General features: G+C 53.3%; 1 protein-coding gene across 1 annotated transcript; it reads left to right on the forward strand.

Moving 5' to 3' along the window:
• The first annotated feature begins 2,670 nt into the window (after positions 1 to 2,670).
• LOC131573724 (rab GDP dissociation inhibitor beta) lies at positions 2,671 to 19,281 on the forward strand. The gene is made up of 11 exons (XM_058827934.1): positions 2,671 to 2,861; positions 9,499 to 9,606; positions 10,171 to 10,270; positions 10,647 to 10,781; positions 12,313 to 12,511; positions 12,778 to 12,909; positions 14,539 to 14,638; positions 15,146 to 15,317; positions 17,886 to 18,030; positions 18,142 to 18,196; positions 18,275 to 19,281. Exons 1-11 carry the CDS (start codon positions 2,817 to 2,819, stop codon positions 18,428 to 18,430), a joined length of 1,347 nt encoding a protein of 448 aa, XP_058683917.1. The 5' UTR covers positions 2,671 to 2,816; the 3' UTR covers positions 18,431 to 19,281.
• Positions 19,282 to 20,296: the final 1,015 nt, after the last annotated feature.

Below are 20,296 nucleotides of genomic sequence, written 5' to 3' on the forward strand. Positions count from 1 at the left end.
CTCCCACTCCTGGCCCAGGCGGCCTCTCCAGGTTTTCCTGGGATGATGCTGAGGGCGAGGGATTGCTCCGAGTCCCCTCTGGGATTTTTCCATGGAATCCTGGGATTGTTGAGGTCGGGAAAGGCCTCGTTGAGGAACTGTCCCCCAGCACAGCCGTGTCCCCAAGTGCCACCTCCAGCTGACCCCGAAATCCCTGCGGGGATGGGGATTCTCCTGGGCTTTTCCCGGATTCCCTTTGGGATTTTCCTTCCCACTCCTCCAGGGATTCACTCCCTGGCTCTCCTCTCCCAATCCCGCTGCCAGACACGATCCAAGAGCTTGAGGAGCTGCTGCTGCTGCCCATGGATCACCATCCATCCCTTTTTCCTCCTCATCCTCGTCCAGGCCACATTCCAGCTCCAGGAACCTCCACACGGACATTCCTTGGATCCTCCCGCCAGGTGCCACCGCCACTCCCACCCCGAGCTGCGCGTGTCCCCACGGGATGAGAATTCCTGCTGGGGGCTGAAGCAGAGCTGTGGTTTTTCCTTCCTGGAATGCTGGAATTCCTGGAATTCTGCCCTCCTGGAATTCTGCCTTCCTGGAATCCTCCCTTCCTTCCTTCCTGGAATCAACCCTTCCTTCTTTCCTGGAATTCTTCCTGGAATCCTTTCTGGATTTCTTCATTCCTTCCTTTCTGGAATCAACCCTTCCTTCTTTCCTGGAATTCTTCCTTCCTTCCTTCTTGGAATTCTTTGTGGAATCAACCCTTTCTTCCTTCCTGGAATTCTTTCTTCCTTCCTTCCTGGAATTCTTCTTAAAATTCTTTCTGGAATTAATCCTTTCTTCCTCCCTCGAGTCCTTCCTTCCTGGAATTCTTCCTTCCTTCTTTCCTGGAATTCTTCCTGGAATCAACCCTTTCTTCCTGGAATTCTTTCTTCCTTCCTTCCTGGAATTCTTCCTGGAATTCTTTCTGGAACCAATCCTTTCTTCCTTCCTGCAATCCTTTCTTCCTTTCTGGATTTCTTCACTCCTTTCTTCCTGGAATTCTTCCTTCCTGGAATCCTTCCTTCCTTCCTGGAATTTTTTCTGGAATCAATCTTTTCTTCCTTCCTGGAATCCTTCTTTCCTTCCTGGAATCAATCCTTTCTTCCTTCCTGGAGTCTTTCCTTCCCAGAATCCTTCCTTCCTTCTTTCTCTGAATCCTTCCTTCCTGGAATCTTTCCTTCCCAAATCCTTCCTTTCTGGAATCAATCCTTCCTTCCTTCCTGGGATTCTTCCTTCCTTCCTTCCTTCCTGGAATCCTTCCTTTCTGGAATCAATCCTTCCTTCCTTCCTTCCCAGAATCCTTCCTGGAGTCTTCCCTTCCTTCATTCCTGGGAACCCTTCCATCATTCCTGGGATCCTTCCTGGAATCTTTCCCTCCTGGAATCCCGTACCTGCTACTTGGCCACCCCAAATCCTGGCAGATCCCCGTCCCCCCCTCCCAGCTTCTCCAAACCATTCCCACAGCAGGGCTTTGCTCCCGTCCCCGGGCGGAATTTTTGGGAGCTTCTCCATCATTCCCGAGGATTCTGATCCGTGGGGTGTTATCCCATCCCTCAGCCGGGAAATTCCTGCTTCCCACCAGGAAGCAGAGATGACACAAGGGTGAGGATTTAAAAAAAAAACATCCTGAAACACGAGGAAAATCCCAAATCTTCTGGAAAACCTCGGGATTTTCCGTACGCGGACGAGAGGAAAAATTCCTTTTTCGGTGTGGAAAGGGGAGAAATTGTGGGAGAAGGAAAAGTGGGAATGCAGCCGAATTTTGGGATCGTTAGAACTTCCCATCAAAAGTGGTTTGGGAATGGGATGGGATGGAAAATGGATGGGGGGGGTCCAATTAAAGCCCCCCTAATTAATTTAAGGACCTCCCTAAATTAAGGATGCTCCCCAGAGAACCCCAAAAATTGAGGAGCTCCCTGATATTAAGGAAAATTGAGGAAAATCCCCCCCAAACTGAGGAATCCCCCTCCAAATTGAGGAAACCCCCCCTAAATTGAGGAAAATCCCCCCCAAATTGAGGAAAATCCCCCCCAAATTGAGGAAAATCCCCCCCAAATTGAGGAAAATGCCCCCAAATTGAGGAAAATGCCCCCAAATTGAGGAAAATCCCCCCCAAATTGAGGAAAACCCCCGCAAATTGAGGAAAATGCCCCCAAATTGAGGAAAACCCCCCCAAATTGAGGAAAAGCCCCGCAAATTGAGGAAAATCCCCCCAAAATTGAGGACCCCCCCAAAATTGAGAAAACACCCCCAAATTGAGGAAAATCCCCCCCAAATTGAGGAAAATCCCCCCAAATTGAGGAAAATCCCCCCAAATTAAGGAAAACCCCCCAAGCTGAGGAAGCCCCCCAAATTAAGGAGCACCCCACAAATTAAGGAGCACCCCCCAAATTAAGGAGCACACCACAAATTAAGAAGCACCCCACAAATTAATGAGCACCCCCAAATTTAGGACCCCTCCCCAAATTCAGGGTCCCCCATGCGCAGCCCGAGCCCGTAGGGGCGGCCATGGAACTGCGCATGCGCGCCGCGCCCCCACCACGGTGGCATCGCCGCTCGCGCGCGCAGCGCTCCCGCCCCTTTGAGTGACGGCTCCGCCAGCCAATGGCGTGGCGTAAAATGCTTTGATTGGCAGGCGCGTGGGCGGGGCGCAGGTGGCTCGGCCCCGCCCCTCCCGGCGCGGTCCCCTCACGGCGGCGGCTCCATTTTCTCGCGCTCCCGCGGCCCCCGCGTAGCGCCCGGTTCGCCTCAGCCCCGGCCGAGAGACCCCCGAGAGACCGCGCGCCGCCATGAATGAGGAGTACGACGTGATCGTGCTGGGCACCGGCCTCACGGTGAGGAGCAGCCGCCACCCGCTCGCGCCTCGGGCCTGCTGCGGGCGGCCGCCGCCCTGCCCCGCCCCGCCGCCCCCCCTCCGCCATCCCCCGGCTCCTGCGGCTGACCCCCTTCCCCATCTCTCACCCACCCGGGAGCCGCTGTCCTTTTGCCCGTCTATCACCTGATCCTCCCCCCCAAGCCTGGGTTTGAGCCCCCCCCGCCCCTGCCTCCAGCCGCTGCCGCCGCCGCCTCGGGCACCGGGGTCTTTATCCCCTTGCCAGTTTCTCACTTCATTATCACCCCACTCGCCCCATTCATGTTTTATTCAGCTGTCACCTGTCCTTCGTAGCCCCCCCGCCTCTGTTTGGGTGCTTCCCCCCATCCCCATCCTCATCCCCAGTATTACCGGGGGTCTGGTGTATATGACCCCCTTGGGGTACCCCTGAGTGCTTTCCCCCATCATTAATTCTCACAGCACCCCCCCTGCTTCAGTCCCACCGCCACCCTGGATCCTTTCCCATTCATCTCCAACCCAGCCTGGGATCCTCCGCCCCTCAGCATCACCCTGGGGGTCTGCTGTGACCCCCACCCCGGAGGGACCCCGGGGCCATTTCCCCATCATTAATTCTCACAGCACCCCCCAGCTCCAATCCCATCCCCGCCCTGGGTCTTTCTCCCCGTCCCTAACTGGACCCCTGGGTGGGGTTTTTATATGATTTTTATATATATTTTACACCAACTCCTCGTGTTTGGATATTAACCCCGATCCCCGCCGTTCCCAGGGGGCCCCAGGAAATGCGGTTGTTTTGCGGAGGGAGGGCGTGGGGGACACTCGGACAATAAAACGCCGACGGGCATTTTTTTGCTTTTTATTTATTTTTGAAATCATTACCTTCTTTTTTTTTTTTTTTCCCTTCACACATCTCTTCCCCCGCCTCTCCCCCACCCCGTACCACAAACCCTAACGTGGCTGCAGGTTTGTGCAGGGTGGAGGCAGCCCTGGTTATCCCCCCCCTCTCCATCCCCATTCCCGCTCCGCCTTTGCAGCCTTCGGCTCCATCCAGCCCTGACTGCAGCAGGAGGGGGATGGGAGGCTGGCGAGCCTGTCAAATTCCCCTTATTCCCCCCTCCAAAAAAAAACCCCCTTTGCTGCGATGTCGCTGCATCCCGGTGATCCCTAAGGAAAGCTGACAGCTGATGGGGGTGCGGCGGAGGGAGGGGATGAGCCGTGCTGGGGCTTTGTCCTATTGTGGAGGATGCAGCCCTCGCCTGAGGCAGCCCTGGGGGGAAAAAAAACACGGCAGTGCCGCTGCCCCGGAGGTTTGCAGGAGGATTTCTCCCGGTTCCTGCATCCCTGGAGGCCGGGAGATGCCACGGGAGGGCGGATTGCAGGTTATCAATGCGAGGCATTGTTTGGAGAAGGGGGGAAGAAAATCCAATATGGTGGAGAGGTTTTCCTCCTTGTGCAACGGCCTTTCCTGCTTTTGTTCCCTCCTGTTAGTGGGGAAAGGTGGCTGGACAAAGGAATCTCTTTGGGGTTGGCCCGGGAGAGATTTCCCCCACTGAGGATGGTGATTAAATTGAAATCCACACGTTTCCTCCTGTGGTTTGGGCGCTGTGATTGACCAGAGGCATGGTGGCTGCTGACACAGGACCCCACCGAAGGCAGAACTGGATTATCATCCTTTGGGTTTGGGAACAAACCTGGAATGTGGCACAAAGGAAATGTGCAAAGTGTGGGAGCGTCTGATGTAGGGGACACCCAACTTTTCCAGTTGCTTTCATTCCTTTCAAGGTTCTTCCTTTGAGGTGGAGGAATGGCTGAGGAGGAAAAAGCTTCTTCCCTTTGATAGGGAAAGCTGGAGTCTCTCCTAAAGCCTGGCCGTGGCTCAGCAAAGCAGGGAAAGGGACTTTTGGGGAGATGAAATATAATGAGCTTGTAGTGAAGGGGCCTCCAATAGATCCGAACTCCATTAAAATGTTAATTTATGCTTTAGTGTGAGCGGGGTATCAAGTTGGTGAACGGCAGGGCTTAATCTCAAACTGACAAATGCCAGTGTAAATTTGACAAAAGGCCTCTTGTGAAATCACTTTTAAGACAAGCTCCTGCTAATGAGCAGCAGTTGAGTTAAAAGGAATAAATTAGGGCCGCACTTTAAGGTGTGCTGACCAAACTCCAGAGCCTGGGAATATCCAGGAGCTCGTATTTTGCTTCTGGTGTGCTGGCTTTCCCTCTGAAATACCAATTAGGGTGAACCTCATCTTGAGCAGCTCATGTGGAAAAGAACAGAACCCAGAGGTCCTGGTGCAGCCAGAATTCCTGGTGTTGGCTGGTGAATGGTGTTGGAGCAGAGCTGGAAAAGGCTGGGCTGAAGGAATGAAGCTTGAAGGTTGCTCCTCCAGCTTTGATACCAGGCACAGGCTTCCTGAGGAAAAGGAACTGGAAACACATCCAGTTGTTCTTTCCTTTTCCAAAGGAGCTGTCCTGGGAGTTCTGGTGATGTTTGCACCCCTTTCCTTCAAGCTGCTCCTGGATTCTGCTGCTGGAGCCCGTTGCAGCTCTGAGGTTGTGTCTCTGCTGCTGATCTGGAGGTTTATTTTCTTTTTTCCAAATGGAGAGTTGTTGAAACAACTTGGAACTCCTTTCCAAGGGAGTTGTTGGTTTAAAGAGGAAGAATGAGTTGTTGGAGGCTTTGTAGAACGGCACAAATCCATCCATTGTAGCGGCCACTCTGGTTGGGTCCGTGGGGCCAGCGAGTGCACGTGGAAATTCCACTGGGATGGATCTGGAAGTGCAACATGAATATTTCAGGTGTTAATCTCTTCCTCAAGCAGTAATGAAGGACTAAAGGCAGCTTTAGGACTGGGATTACTGGCACTCAAACTATTTCAGCTTTTCCCTTTTGTGCACTAATCAGAGACCCCGTGTCAGTGCCAGCTCGTAGAGATGTGTTAGCCCTGCAGGGAAAAATAATCCTGAATTACTGCTGATACAACCCCTCAGACTTCCAGCAGCTGCAATGAACTCCATGGCTCCTCCTGCATGGATCAGAGTGAAGTGCCAGGCCCTGCTGGATCTTCCAGCTGCCTCATTCCTGGTGGGAATGGCTTCTCCAGGTTGCTGGAGCTTTAATAGCTTTAAGGTCCTTGTCTTAGGCTTTCTGTGTGTGGCAGATTAGGGATCATCTTCCTGCAGACCTACTGCACAAACTGGTTTTTAATCTGCTGCAGTGGTCACAGACTGGAGAGCTCCTCGTGGCTGTACTTTCACACCTCTCTTTTCAGGTCACTGTGATTTCCCAGGTCATTGTAATTTCCACCTCTGTGGTGTAGGAGTGGCTCGGTGCTTCCTCACTGGGTTATCTCCGAGCGGGATGTTGTGCCCTCTGTGCTTCTACCGAGATATTTCCATGAATTTTGAGGAGAATGAAACCCTCCAGTCCTGCCCCAGTAGGTGAATTCTCTGTTCCTGCTGAGGTTTCACTCTTTGCAGGCTCAGCTAAGCTCCTTACCTGCCAGCTGCCTCCCCACTCAGTTAAAGCTGCTCAGATCCATCCCAAAGATCCGGATTCACTTTCAGTCGGAGCGCAGGAGCCAAACTCTGCTTTGGGATGTGTTCATTCACAGAGCTTCTCTCAGAGTGGCTGTGAGGAGCATGAGGGGCGTCACTGTCACTGCATCACGCCCTGCCAGCAGAGGAGATTGTTCAGTGCAGTCTTTAGGGTGAGCAGAGCTTTGGATTGGGCAGAATTTCCTGTGTCACCTGCTCCAGGTGACACCAAGGATCTCCAGAGGTCCAGCCTGGAGACCCAGCCCTGGTGTGACTCTCTGGCCCTGCCTTTCCAAGAAAGAGCCGGGTGATGCCAGAGCCCACTCCCGAAGCCGAAGGGATTTTGCTCAATGCTCGGTGCCCAATCCTCCCTCCGCTGGCTGAGTTTCCATCGGGCTGTCTGAGCCTTCCTGAACTGCCGCCCTACTTGGAGAAAGTCCATGGAAAGCTCCTTGTTTCCATCCATTCCCCAAGGCCTCTGCGTGCACAAGGGCTGCTCACCACCAGCTCCTGCGCTCCAGGGAAGAGCTGATGGTCTTAAACAAGCACTGAAACACCAACACCTCCAAGTTCCTCCTTATTTTTATCTCCATGGATTCACACTGTGCTGTCTCCACATTGGCAGTGCAGGTTTCTCCCTGGTTCCATTTGCTGCGGACGACATCGCCGGCGCTCAGGCTCGCTCCGTCCTTCCTTCAGCAGCACAAAGAGCTCCTGGGAGCTCCTCGTAACCTGACCTGGCTCAGGCACAATTTCCATGAGGATTCTGCTGGATCTGGATACCCAGAGCTCTCCCTGCTGCCTCCTCCCTGTTCCTGTTTGGTGCTGACGACGTTTAAAAAGCAGCAAAAAATGCTCAGATTTGAACTCTTGACGCTTCCCCTTTTTGATTTGTGCTCTAAACTCTTCCCAGCCCTCCCCTTATCAGCACAGGCCGTTTGTTTTCCTCGCTCCCTGACCCCAATGACAGCGTCACACATCAAGCTGGATCTGGTCCTGCAGCCAGCACAGCATCCAAAGGAATTGCTGAGCTGGGAGGATAAATCCATTGTGCAGCTCTTGTGCTTTTTGTGGCTGCAGAGGGAAGTGGCCTGAAAGGGCTGTGCAGGATTTCGTGTTCAGTGAGCTCTGGGGTTGAACAGCAGTGTGGTGGCTCCTCCTCAGTCCCCACGGTGTGAAAGAAGAGTCAAGAGGAACTCGAGGCCTCTTGGATCCGCTGGTGCCCAGATTGGCTCCGAGGGATGCTGGGAATTTGGACAGGTGACCTGAAGAAGGGATGCACAGTCTCTTTTTTTTTGGGAAGACAGAGCAAGGAATGCTTTGAAGCTGAAATCAGCTGACATCCTGACCAGTGGATGCAGCTTTGGAGCTCCATCCTTCCTTTTGATCCTGCTTGGCTTCCTTGTGGCTCAGCTCCAGCAGGGACACTCGCAGTCCTGTGCCACCATCTGGCAGAGCTGGTGAGCCAGGCTTTTGGGAGATGTTCCAGGGGGGGATAAATCACAGGGAGTCCAAGCACAGAGCTCGGTGAATTGAACTGCTTGGTGATGATGCCCTTGGTGTGCCTCGGCTGGGGTTAATCATTAACGCTCTCACCACTTTTACTCCTGCGGTTACTCAGCGTTGTAGGCCTTGAGTAGTGACTTCACACAGGGTCTCTGCTTGCTCCAGCCTGTGGGAAAAACAGAGGGACCTTGTAGGATCCTTGGAAGGAGCAGCTGATGGATCATGGAGAGCTTTTGTGGGAAGCACTGTGGCTCACTACTCCCAGTCCACGTGGTGATCAAGAAGCCTTGTGGGCACCATGCTGGAAATCTTCCATGACTTCAGGGATTGGATTCAGAGCGTCTTTGCTGTGCATGAGGCAGCTCCAGCTTTGCTCCTCGGGTCCTTGGCTGGATTTTGGTGACAGACCTGAGAAGTCTGGGGTTCCATTCCCACCTGGAAGCAGCAGCACAGCAAATCCTCAGCCAGCGATTCCTCCAGATGTCTGACCTTTGGAACAAAACAACCCCTGAGAGCTGCTGGGGAAGCTGATTTTACAGCTTCCTTTACACCGAGGATTGACTGGAGTCAGGATTTACACAAACAATCCACAGAGGGAACCTCCTGGTGTTGCTGGTTTTCCTGCACTGGTCAGTCTGGAGTTGGAAATGAACCTCCTGCGCTCCACGGGAGGGGGAAGCGGCACGGGAGGAGGATCCTGACTGAGGTGCTTGCAGAATAAACAGGAAGAATCTCCTGGAGCTGGATGGGGATTTACAAACTGAACAAAATGATTTGGGTGGAAAGGACCTTACAAACCATCCTGCCACCGTTGGGACACCTTCCTCTGCACCAGGCTGCTCCAAGCCCCCTCCAACACGTGAGATGTGGCCAGGACCTAGCAGTGAGATGGGAGACAGCAAAAAGAGCTCAGCTGCAGCCAAATTCTGCTGCTGGAGAGAGCTGAGGCAGAGCAGGATCAGTAAAACCTCCAAGATAAGCTGTCCTAAGCACACAGACAGAGTTTTTATTGGGCTCTTTGGCTGGGGAATGGTGCGAAGTCGTGTTTTAATGGGGATTTTGTTGTGCAAGGCCTGAGCTGGTTCTGCAGCCTCCGTGTGCTCCGTGGTGAGGCTCAGCCCAAGTGCCTTCGTTTATTCTTTGTGCTGCTCTCTGAGAGAAGCTGTTGATTACCCTGAGTGTCCCAGTGTGGTAAATATTAATAATTGAGGTTCTGAGGAGACTGAAATCCAGGTAAGATTTCATGCTCCTGCTGCCTCTCTGTGGACATCCTTAAAACTGAGAGCTGCTGCCTTAGAAGACAGCTTTTCCTTTGGCTCAAATGTATGGAATTCCCAAAAAATTCCTCTGGGAAGCTCTGCTAGGTGATGGCTGTGTAGCTCTAACCCCTTTCCCAGCTTGCCCAGAGCAAACAACAAATTTATTAAAAGGTTAATTTACCTCCAAGAGGTGCCTGAGTTCTGGAATGAGGCAACAGCTGTGCTTGTCTGCAGGTACCTGCAGTGGAGCTGTCTGAACATGTTTTTCCATAGGGAAAAACGGGAAGCAGGAGGCTCCAGTGCAGCTGACCTGTCCCTTGCATCCTTTCCTTCCTGCAGGAATGCATCCTCTCCGGGATTATGTCAGTGAACGGCAAGAAAGTCCTTCACATGGATCGGAACTCTTACTACGGAGGGGAAAGCGCATCCATTACACCCCTGGAAGATGTAAGTGTGGAGAGAGACCCATCCTCGTGTCCTTCCCGGGATTTATTCCCACTCAGCCTTGGGAATTAATTCAAATTAATGACTCCAAGGGTTTCCTTTGAGTAAGGAAGTTTTATAGCACTTCCTCACTGGAAAACACCAGTGTGGGGTGTTTGGAGTTGGTGGGTTGTGCTTGTTTCCTGGAATTCCCAGCTGGAATCTGAGCAAATTCTGGAGCATTCCAGAGCTGTTACAGCTGGATGTTAAAACTCTTCAGCTAAATTGTAAATTGGACTAAGAAATGTCATGTTCTACAGTTCATTAGGTTCATAAATTCACAAATCCTTTGATGGAGAAGGCCTGGAAGAACAGAATTACACAGCCTGGTTCTTCCTGTAACAATTCACTGGATGTGTTTGTGTGTTCCAAACTCAAATTGGAGCTGAAACTGCAGCCAGCAGCTGGCTCTGAAGAGCTTGTGTTCAGCCTGGAGCTGTGGGGGCGGAAAGTGTGTCCATGTGTGGGAGAAATGACACCCAGACACATTTCCTGGGCTATAATAAGTTCTGTATTCTCTCTCCAAAGCTCTACAAAAGGTTTAATCTCCCGGGAACTCCACCAGAATCTATGGGGCGGGGAAGAGACTGGAACGTGGACCTCATTCCAAAATTCCTTATGGCTAATGGTGAGTGATCCTGAGCTCCCAGATATTCCTTGGGCTGCTGCTGGGATGGAACTGTCATTCCTTAGAATCCTCATCCTTGAATCTGTGTGCTCCTGGTCTAAAGGAAATCCTCGAAGGGGTTTCCAGTGCAGGGCCAGCTCCCTAAAACCAACCCCAGGCTGCTGGAATCTCATCCTGGAGCACCAGGGGATGGGTGGATTGTGCAGTGTCTGCCTCAGGGCTGCTGCAGTGGAAGAACAGAGACATCCCAGGCGAGGCTTGGGTGCTTTAGTCCCAGCTTATCTCCAGCCTGCTGTGGGAATGGAGCTTGGGGAAGGGTTTGTTGTGGTGGAGGAGCTGCTGTGTCCGTGTTTGACCGTGCCAAACGCCCTTGCAGGTCAGTTGGTGAAGATGCTGCTTTACACAGAAGTTACTCGTTACTTGGACTTCAAGGTGATTGAGGGCAGCTTCGTCTACAAGGGAGGAAAGATCTACAAAGTTCCTTCCACTGAGGCAGAAGCTTTGGCCTCCAGTGAGTAGCTGCACCCCATCTGTCCCCTCTGAATCCCCTAAACAGAGGCAAACCCGTCCCTTGGGATATTCTTGATGCTCCTCGCGTGTTAAAGAGCATCTTCAGGGTTCTCCTGCGCCTCTTTGACTTCACACACCCCTTGCAGCGTGAGCCTTGGGTTTGCTGAGCTCTTGGAGCTTCCAAGCTGCCTGTTCAGAGAGATTCTGGTGAGATCCTGGCAGTGTTTTCCTTCCTCGAGAGGTTCCATCTGGGGCTTGTGCTCCCAGCTCTGCCATAAATATTTGATGTGGCGTCCTCGTCGGAATTGTCCGCGTGAAAAACATTGCAGGCAAATTGCAATGACTAATCCCGACGTGTGGAACCTCAAACCTTAATTATTGCCTATTTAAATTTCACTCCTCAAATAAAACTAATAACAGCGTGGTGAAATCCATTAGGGTCCAGAGGGCATTCCATGAGCTCCAGACGTGGGATGCGTTCAGCAGCGGCTCTGAAAAATCGGATGAAGCGACTCCTTGCAGTGAAAGCCTCAGATCTGTAGGTCTGAGCTTTCCTCATGGAAAAAGCTTCTCCTCCATTCCTGATGGAATCAGGAATATTCCTGAAAATTCCTTTGGTTTGGCCACGTCTGCTGTGTGGACACCCATCCTGGCAGGAGTGGAGGTGCTGCCTCTGCCCTCACGTTTCAGCAGCTCCAGCCTTGCTTCTGCAATTTGTGGAGAGCTCAAGTGCACAAATGGTGCCTTGTTCAGCCTCGTGCTTGGGGTTTGAGGGACAGGACACAGGGAATGGCCTTAGGCTGAGGGAGGACAGGGTTAGATGGGATCTTGGGAAGGAATTCCTGGCTGGGAAGGTGGGGAGGAGTTGGAATGGAATTCCCAGAGAAACTGTGGCTGCCCCTGGATCCCTGGAAGTGTCCAAGGCCAGGCTGGACAGGGCTTGGAGCAGCCTGGGACAGTGGGAGGTGTCCCTGCCCATGGGGGTGGAACTAAGGACACTTAGGGTCCTTTCCAACCTAAATCATTCCTTGTTTGAACACTGGGTGGTTCTTACTCACTGCTGATCATGGAAAAGCCACCAAAGTCACTGAGGGTCTGCTGGGTTCTCACCAAACCCTGGTTCTGTTTAATTCTCACCAAACCCTGGTTCTGTTGGATTCTCACCAAACCCTGGTTCTGGATTCTCACCAAACCCTGGTTCTGTTTAATTCTCACCAAACCCTGGTTCTGTTTGATTCTCACCAAACCCTGGTTCTGCTGAGTTCTCACCAAACCCTGGTTCTGTTTCATTCTCACCAAACCCTGGTTCTGGATTCTCACCAAACCCTGGTTCTGCTGAGTTCTCACCAAACCCTGGTTCTGTTTAATTCTCACCAAACCCTGGTTCTGCTGAGTTCTCACCAAACCCTGGTTCTGTTGGATTCTCACCAAACCCTGGTTCTGCTGAGTTCTCACCAAACCTCGCTTTTAGGTTCTGTTGGATTCTCACCAAACCCTGGTTCTGCTGAGTTCTCACCAAACCTCGCTTTTAGGTTTAATGGGTTTGTTCGAGAAGCGCCGGTTCAGGAAGTTCCTGGTGTACGTGGCCAACTTTGATGAGAACGACCCGCGGACCTTCGAGGGCGTGGATCCCAAGAAAACCACCATGAGGGACGTGTACAAGAAGTTTGACCTGGGCCAAGATGTCATTGACTTCACAGGCCACGCCCTCGCTCTCTACAGGACTGATGAGTAAGTGGGGGGTCAGTCTCTCCCCCAAATCCCAGGATTTGGGGATTATTATGGGATGGATTGGTTGTTTTAAACTTCGAGGGTTCCTGGGTAAAAAATGTACCACGGAATGCTCCTAAAAAGGGAACTTCCAGGGAAGCACCGCCAGGAGCAGCAGGAGGGTGGGGAAGGAAACATCATGGGAAGTCAGGGCTTTGCTTTCCAGAATATTCTGCTGGAAGCGCCGGTTTGGGAAACATCCCAAATGGTGCCCCTGTCCTTCCCAGCTATCTAGACCAACCCTGCCAAGAAACAATCAACAGGATCAAGCTGTACAGCGAGTCCCTGGCTCGGTACGGGAAAAGCCCCTACCTGTACCCCCTCTATGGCCTTGGAGAGCTGCCCCAGGGATTTGCGAGGTGAGCGCTTGGCTTTGGCTCCGGGTTTCCTCCAGTGGGGTGTGGAGCTGGGCACGTGGATGAGTGTTGGGTGGGTGGAATCAGATGGATGGAGATGGATGGGTGGAGTTGGGTGGGTGGAGATGGGTGAGTGTTGGGTGGGTGGAGTTGGGTGTGAGTTGGCTGGGTGGAGTTAGCTGGGTGGAGTTGGGCGGGTGTAGTTGACTGGGTGTAGTTGAATGGGTGTAGTTGACTGGGTATAATTGGCTGGGTGTAGTTGGGTGGGTGTAATTAGCTGGGTGTAGTTGGGTGGGTGTAGTTGGGTGGGTGTAGTTGGGTGGGTGTAATTAGCTGGGTGTAGTTGACTGGGTGTAGTTGGCTGGGTGTAGTTGACTGGGTATAATTGGCTGGGTGTAGTTGACTGGGTGTAGTTAGCTGGGTGTAGTTGGCAGGGTGTAGTTGGCTGGGTGTAGTTGGGTGGGTGTAGTTGACTGGGTGTAGTTGGGTGGGTGGAATTGACTGGGTGTAGTTGGGTGGGTGTAGTTGGGTGGGTGTAGTTGGGTGGGTGTAGTTAGCTGGGTGTAATTAGCTGGGTGTAGTTGGCTGGGTGTAGTTAGCTGGGTGTAGTTGGCTGGGTGTAGTTGACTGGGTATAATTGGCTGGGTGTAGTTGGGCGGGTGTAGTTGGGCGGGTGTAGTTGGCTGGGTGTAGTTGAATGAGTGTAGTTGACTGGGTATAATTGGCTGGGTGTAGTTGGGTGGGTGTAATTAGCTGGGTGTAGTTGGCTGGGTGTAGTTGGCAGAGTGTAGTTGGCAGGGTGTAGTTGGCTGGGTATAATTGGCTGGGTGTAGTTGGGCGGGTGTAGTTGGCTGGGTGTAGTTGGCTGGGTGTAGTTGACTGGGTATAATTGGCTGGGTGTAGTTGACTGGGTGTAGTTGGGCGGGTGTAGTTGGGCGGGTGTAGTTGACTGGGTGTAGTTGGGCGGGTGTAGTTGGGCGGGTGTAGTTGACTGGGTGTAGTTGGGCGGGTGTAGTTGGGTGGGTGGAATTGACTGGGTGTAATTAGCTGGGTGTAGTTGGGCGGGTGTGGGATGTCCCCGAGCTCCCAGAGCGATGCTGCACACAGTGCTCTGCTCCTTCATGGTTCTTTCACTCCATGAAGAGGTGGCTCCTCCACCTGAGATCCTTTCTCCATGGGCTCCTCCACCTTTGGGTTTGCTCCGAGCTGCTGTTGGCAGAGGATTGACTGATTGATTGATTGATTGATTGATTGATCGATTGATCAATTGATCCCTTGTGTTTAAGCAGAGGATTTTCAGAATCCCAAGATCATTGAGTCCAACCCAGCCCCAACCCCTCAACCAAACCACGGCACCCAGTGCCACATCCAGGCTTTTTTAAACACATCCAGGGGTGGTGACTCCACCACCTCCCCAGACAGAAAATTCCACTCTTTTATCACCCTTCCTGTAAAAATCTTCTTCCTGATTTCCTAAACCCAGCCAGCATTTCCCTTTTGAGGAGGTTTCAGTCTGAGGTGGGATTTACCCGAGTGGAGCAGAGCCTGGGGGTTGGAAGGGCCGGTAAAATCCAGCCCTGGAGGAGCTGAAAGGATTCTCCTGAAATGCTGAAGAGGATTCTCCTGTTCCAGGCTCAGTGCAATCTATGGAGGCACCTACATGCTCAACAAACCCATCGAGGAGATCGTCATCGAGAACGGCAAAGTGGTCGGCGTCAAATCCGAGGGGGAGGTACGGACCCTTCCCTGCTTCCCACCCCAAATCTGCCCCTCCCACCTCAAATCTCTTGGCTTTGATCACCACAAATTCACCAAAAAACCCCATTTTTGAAGCCAAAATATTGATTTGCTGGGGCTGCTGTCCCCTGTAGCAGCTTGCTGAGGACACCATATCCTGATGTCACCCCTGCTCCAGGGGTTGGGATGAGGTCTCCATGGGCTGGCAGTGATAATTCAGGAAGGGATAATTCCTTGTGTCCAGCCTGCAGATTTTAGCACTTTTAGAGGCTCTGCTGTCCCGTGGCCTTCCTGCAGCTCCTCCTGCAGCGGATAAACCAGGAACGCTGCCGGCGGCTCGGGAGCTCGGAGCGGGAACTCGGGACTTGCTGGTGGGATAACATCTCCTGACCAGGAGCAGAGTGACAATCCACGCTAGAAACCAAATTGTTAAACCTGCAGATGAAATCAAATATGAAATTCTTCCAGGAAAAAAATTGGATTTTTCCACCTTCCCTCTCAGGTGGCTCGCTGCAAACAGCTCATCTGCGACCCCAGCTACGTGTCGGACCGCGTGACCAAGGTGGGCCAGGTGATCCGGGTCATCTGCATCCTGAGCCACCCCATCAAGAACACAAACGACGCCAACTCGTGCCAGATCATCATTCCACAGAACCAGGTCAACCGGAAATCAGGTGTGTGCGCAGCGGCTCTTGCCACCGGGGCTGGCCACGGCCCCGATCCCGGCCTCTCTCCGGGTGAGGAGGGGATCAGAGAGGGAAACGGGAACCTCCTGGAGATCTGGGGCTCCAGACAGGGAAACAGGAACCTCCTGGAGATCTGGGGCTCCAGACAGGGAAATGGATATTTCATGGTCTGCTCCAGGAGATCTGGGGCTCCAGACATAGAAACAGGCACCTCCTGGTCTGCTCCGGGAGATCTGAGGCTCCAGAGAGGGAAATGGGCAATCCATGGTCTGCTCCAGGAGATCTGGGGCTCTAGAGAGGGAAATGAACATTTCATCGTCTGCTCCAGGAGATCTGGGGCTCCAGAGAGGGAAATGGGCACCTCCTGGTCTGCTCCAGGAGATCTGGGGCTCCACACAGGGAAATGGACACCCCATGGTCTGCTCCAGGAGATCTGGGGCTCCAGAGAAGGAAATGGGCACCTCCTGGTCTGCTCCAGGAGATTGAGGTCCCAGCCAGAGAAATCAGCACCTCATGACCTTGTCCAGAAACCTTTAGGGCCTAGACATGGAAATGGACACTTCATGGCCTTGTCCATAAATTTTTAGGCTCCAGACATAGAAGTGGACACGTCCTGGCCTCCTCCAGGAGATCTGGGGCTCCAGACAGGGAAATGGACACCCCCTGGTCTCCTCCAGGAGATTTCAGCCCCAGCCAGGCTGAGTTTCGGGTCAGAGCAGTCAGGGCAGGTGGGAGGAGCTGTGCTCGGAGAAGCTCCTGAGGAACCTGGGCAGGAAGTGCCCCAGACTGGGAGAGGTGGGGGAGGGGCTGCCTGAGCCTGGGACAGCCCTGGGAATCCCCCGGGATTTCAGGAGCCATCGGGGAAACGGAATTTTGGAGCTGTCCCAAAATCCAGCCCCTGCTGGGGCAGGAGATGGGAGCACGCAGGGCAAGGACTCATTCCAGGTTCTTGGGACAATCCAGGGCTGCCAAGTGTCAGGGAAGTGGGAAGAGGCACAGGCGGAGTTCTGGGATGGGGCTGGTGAAGGTTTTGGGATGAGGCTGGAGAAGGTTTTGGGATGAGGCTGAGGAGATTGTGGGATGAGGCTGGAGGAGATTGTGGGATGTGGCTGAGGAGGTTTTGGGATGGGGCTGGTGAAGGTTTTGGGATGAAGCTGAGGTGTTTTTGGAATGAAGCTGAGGAGGTTTTGGGATGGGGCTGAGGATGTTCTGGGATGGAGCTGAGGAGGTTTTGGGATGAGGTTGGACAAGGTTTTGGGACAGGTCTGAGGCAGTTCTGGGATGGGGCTGGAGAAGGTTTTGGGATGAGGTTGGAGAAGGTTTTGGGACAGGGCTGAGGAGGTTTTGGGATGAGGTTGAAGAAGGTTTTGGGACAGCTGAGGATGTTTTGGGATGAGGCTGAGGAGGAGATTTTGGGATGAGGTTGGAGAAGGTTTTGGGACAGGGCTGAGGAGATTCTGGGATGAGGCTGGTGAAGGTTTTGGGATGCGGTTGAGGAGGTTTTGGGATGGGGCTGAGGATGTAGGATGGGGCTGAGGAGGTTTTGGGATGAAGATGAGGTTTTGGGATGAGGTTGGAGAAGGTTTAGTGATGGGGCTGAGGATATTTTGGGATGAGGTTGAAGAAGGTTTTGGGACAGCTGAGGATGTTTTGGGATGAGGCTGAGGAAGAGATTTTGGGATGAGGCTGGAGAAGGTTTTGGGATGAGGCTGGAGAAGGTTTTGGGATGAGGCTGGAGAAGGTTTTGGGATGAGGCTGGAGAAGGTTTTGGGATGGGGCTGGAGGAGGTTTTGGGATGGGGCTGGAGGAGATTGTGGGATGAGGCTGGAGGAGATTGTGGGATGTGGCTGAGGAGGTTTTGGGATGGGGCTGGTGAAGGTTTTGGAATGAAGCTGAGGAGGTTTTGGGATGGGGCTGAGGATGTTCTGGGATGGAGCTGAGGATGTTTTGGGATGAGGTTGGAGAAGGTTTTGGGATGAGGTTGGAGAAGGTTTTGGGATGAGGCTGGAGGAGATTTTGGGATGGGGCTTGGGAGATTGTGGGATGGGGCTGAGGAAGTTTTGGGATGAGGCTGGAGAAGGTTTTGGGATGAGGCTGGAGAAGGTTTTGGGACAGGTCTGAGGCAGTTTTGGGATGAGGCTGGAGAAGGTTTTGGGATGAGGCTGGAGAAGGTTTTGGGATGAGGCTGGAGAAGGTTTTGGGATGAGGCTGGTGAAGGTTTTGGGACAGGTCTGAGGCAGTTTTGGGATGAGGATAGAGAAGGTTCTGGGATGAGGCTGGAGAAGGTTTTGGGATGGGGCTGAGGATGTTTTGGGATGAGGCTGGAGAAGGTTCTGGGATGAGGCTGGAGAAGGTTTTGGGATGAGGCTGGTGAAGGTTCTGGGATGAGGCTGGAGAAGGTTTTGGGATGGGGCTGAGGATGTTTTGGGATGAGGCTGGAGAAGGTTCTGGGATGAGGCTGGAGAAGGTTTTGGGATGAGGCTGGTGAAGGTTCTGGGATGAGGCTGGAGAAGGTTTTGGGCGGTCGGTGGCTGCAGCTGTGCCCCATCCCCGCAGACATCTACGTGTGCATGATCTCCTCGGCGCACAACGTGGCGGCACAGGGCAAGTACATCGCCATCGCCAGCACCACCGTGGAGACTGCTGAGCCCGAGAAGGAGATCAAGCCAGCCCTGGACCTCCTGGAGCCCATCGAGCAGAAGTGAGTCCCCAGCCAGCCCCGTGTCCCTCCTGGGGCCGCCCGGAGCCGCTCCATCCCCGCGCCCCGAGCGCCGCCCTCGGCCGCTCTCAGAGCTTTGTGTCCCTCCCGCAGGTTCGTGAGCATCAGCGACCTCTTCGCCCCCACCGACCTGGGCACCGAGAGCCAGGTGAGTGAGCGCCGGCGCCGCCGGAGCCGGGAGCCGCCGCGCTGCCCGCGCCGCTCCAACCTCCCCTTCCCCTTGCAGATCTTCATCTCGCGCACCTACGACGCCACCACCCACTTCGAGACGACGTGCGACGACATCAAAGATATTTATAAGAGGATGATGGGATCAGAGTTCGACTTCGAGGAGATGAAACGCAAGAAAAACGACATCTACGGGGAGGAGGAGCAGCAGTAATGAGAGGCTCTAATTAGGAGAAGTTTAAATCGGCTAATATGAATATATAAGGAACTTAATGAACACTGTACGAAATTCAATATTGTAAGGCCTGCTTTTGTAATCCCATCTCTGAGAGATTGAAGAGTACTGCACTGGTAATGTTCCCTTTTTGGATATCATGTGTTAATTATTTCATTCTAGTAGGGCTGCTGTCCAGAATCTGGCAAATTCCTGACTGATTCCCTGACTAACCTCGTTAAGCGAAAGGCAGAAATGAATTTATTATTATTATTATTATCCTGGTTATTTTTGCAGACGTAGACGTGGGTGCAGGTTTGAAATAACTCATTGACAGCTGTGTCTTCCCTTGTCTTTTTAATCATTTGTAAAACATCCTTCACGATCCTGTGCTTCTGGTGAGCTCGTAGATGTGACGCTGATGTCACTCAAACCTGATATCAAGGAAAATAGAAACTGAGCACTCCATTATTGTGGACAGCATCCCTAAAAAGTCTCTCCCATCAATCTTTAACTCTGTGGCAAAGTTGTATCATGGACAAAGCCCACACCTATTGTAGCAGCAAATGTTGGCTTCGTTCTGGGCACAGAACTTAACCTCCACTTAAGCTTCTAAACCCGTTTCCATCGGTTGGGACACAGCTGTGCCTGAGGCTCCTTTGTGTTTTAATCTTAATAAAATTGAGAGAACAAATTACAGAGCAGGCAAGATGTGGAAGTATTTTGTGTCCCCTGGTGGCTTCTGGGATGGACCAAACGGCGCTGCGGTATCGGCATGACGGAGCCCGTGCTTCTCCCGGAGGCTCCAAATGATTTCTGTACTGCCAAGTAAAGCCAAATTCTGGAAACCAGTCCTGGCCTCGGTCTGATTCACTGCACTGCCGGAGCAGCGGCTCCGGGCTCGGATCCCGCGGGATCTCTGCCCGCCGGGGTGACACGGGAGCGTTTCCTGGGGCTGGAAATGGTTTCCAGGCCCAGCGGCTCCGGCTGTGCTCCGGCACAATCCCGGTTCCTGCAGCTCCGGCTGTGCTCCGGCACAATCCCCGTTCCTGTGGCTCCAGCTGTGCTTCGGCACAATCCCGGTTCCTGCGGCCCCAGTGGGAATCGGCAGCAGCAGCACAGAGTGATTCCTGCTGCGGTGTTCCAACCCGGAGCAATCCTTCCCCATCCCGGAGTGATCCTTCCTGATCCTGGAGTGATCCTTCCCCAGCCTGGAGTGATCATTCCCTATCCTGGAGTGATCCTTCCTGATCCCGGAGTGATCCTTCCTGATCCCAGAGCGATCCTTTCCCATCCCAGAGCAATCCTTCCCCAACCTGGAGCAATCCTTTCCCATTCCAGAGTGATCCTTCCCAACCCGGAGTGATCCTTCCCCAATCCCAGAGCAATCCTTCCCCGATCCCAGATCGATAATTCCTGATCCTGGAGTGATCCTTCCCGCTCCCCCGGCTGGCAGCGAGGCCGGGTGCCGGGAGAGCCGAGGGAAAGCCCTGGAGCAGCTCTGGGAGTTCCAGCGGGAACTCGGCTTCAGTCCTGGCGCGGTGCCGCGGCTGAGCCGGCGCTTCCCTTGGCTTCACCTGGCCGCGGCTTCCGGCACTTCCTCCTCCCGAGCTGCCACTTCCAGGAACAATTCCCAAGGTTTCACTTCCAGGAACAATTCCCGAGGTTTCACTTCCAGGAACAATTCCTGAGGTTTCACTTCCAGGAAGAATTCCCAAGGTTTCACTTCCAGGAGCACTTCCCCCGGCTCAGCTGGGGAAGCTCCCCCTGTGCAGCCCCCACGAGCCAGGCCAGACCCAGCGCAGGTGGAAGAGAAACCCTCAAATGGGATTTATCATTTATTATCCCCCCCTGCCGCTCATCCCG

Source organism: Poecile atricapillus, chromosome Z, assembly GCF_030490865.1.
Source record: "Poecile atricapillus isolate bPoeAtr1 chromosome Z, bPoeAtr1.hap1, whole genome shotgun sequence".
NCBI lineage: Eukaryota > Metazoa > Chordata > Aves > Passeriformes > Paridae > Poecile > Poecile atricapillus.

Coding starts and splice junctions, on each gene's coding strand:
- LOC131573724 (XM_058827934.1), top strand. CDS start 2,817: ATGAATGAGGAGTACGACGTGATCGTGCTGGGCACCGGCCTCACG. Junction 12,512..12,777: donor GCTCTCTACAGGACTGATGA/GTAAGTGGGGGG, acceptor TGTCCTTCCCAG/CTATCTAGACCAACCCTGCC. Junction 18,197..18,274: donor ACCTGGGCACCGAGAGCCAG/GTGAGTGAGCGC, acceptor TTCCCCTTGCAG/ATCTTCATCTCGCGCACCTA.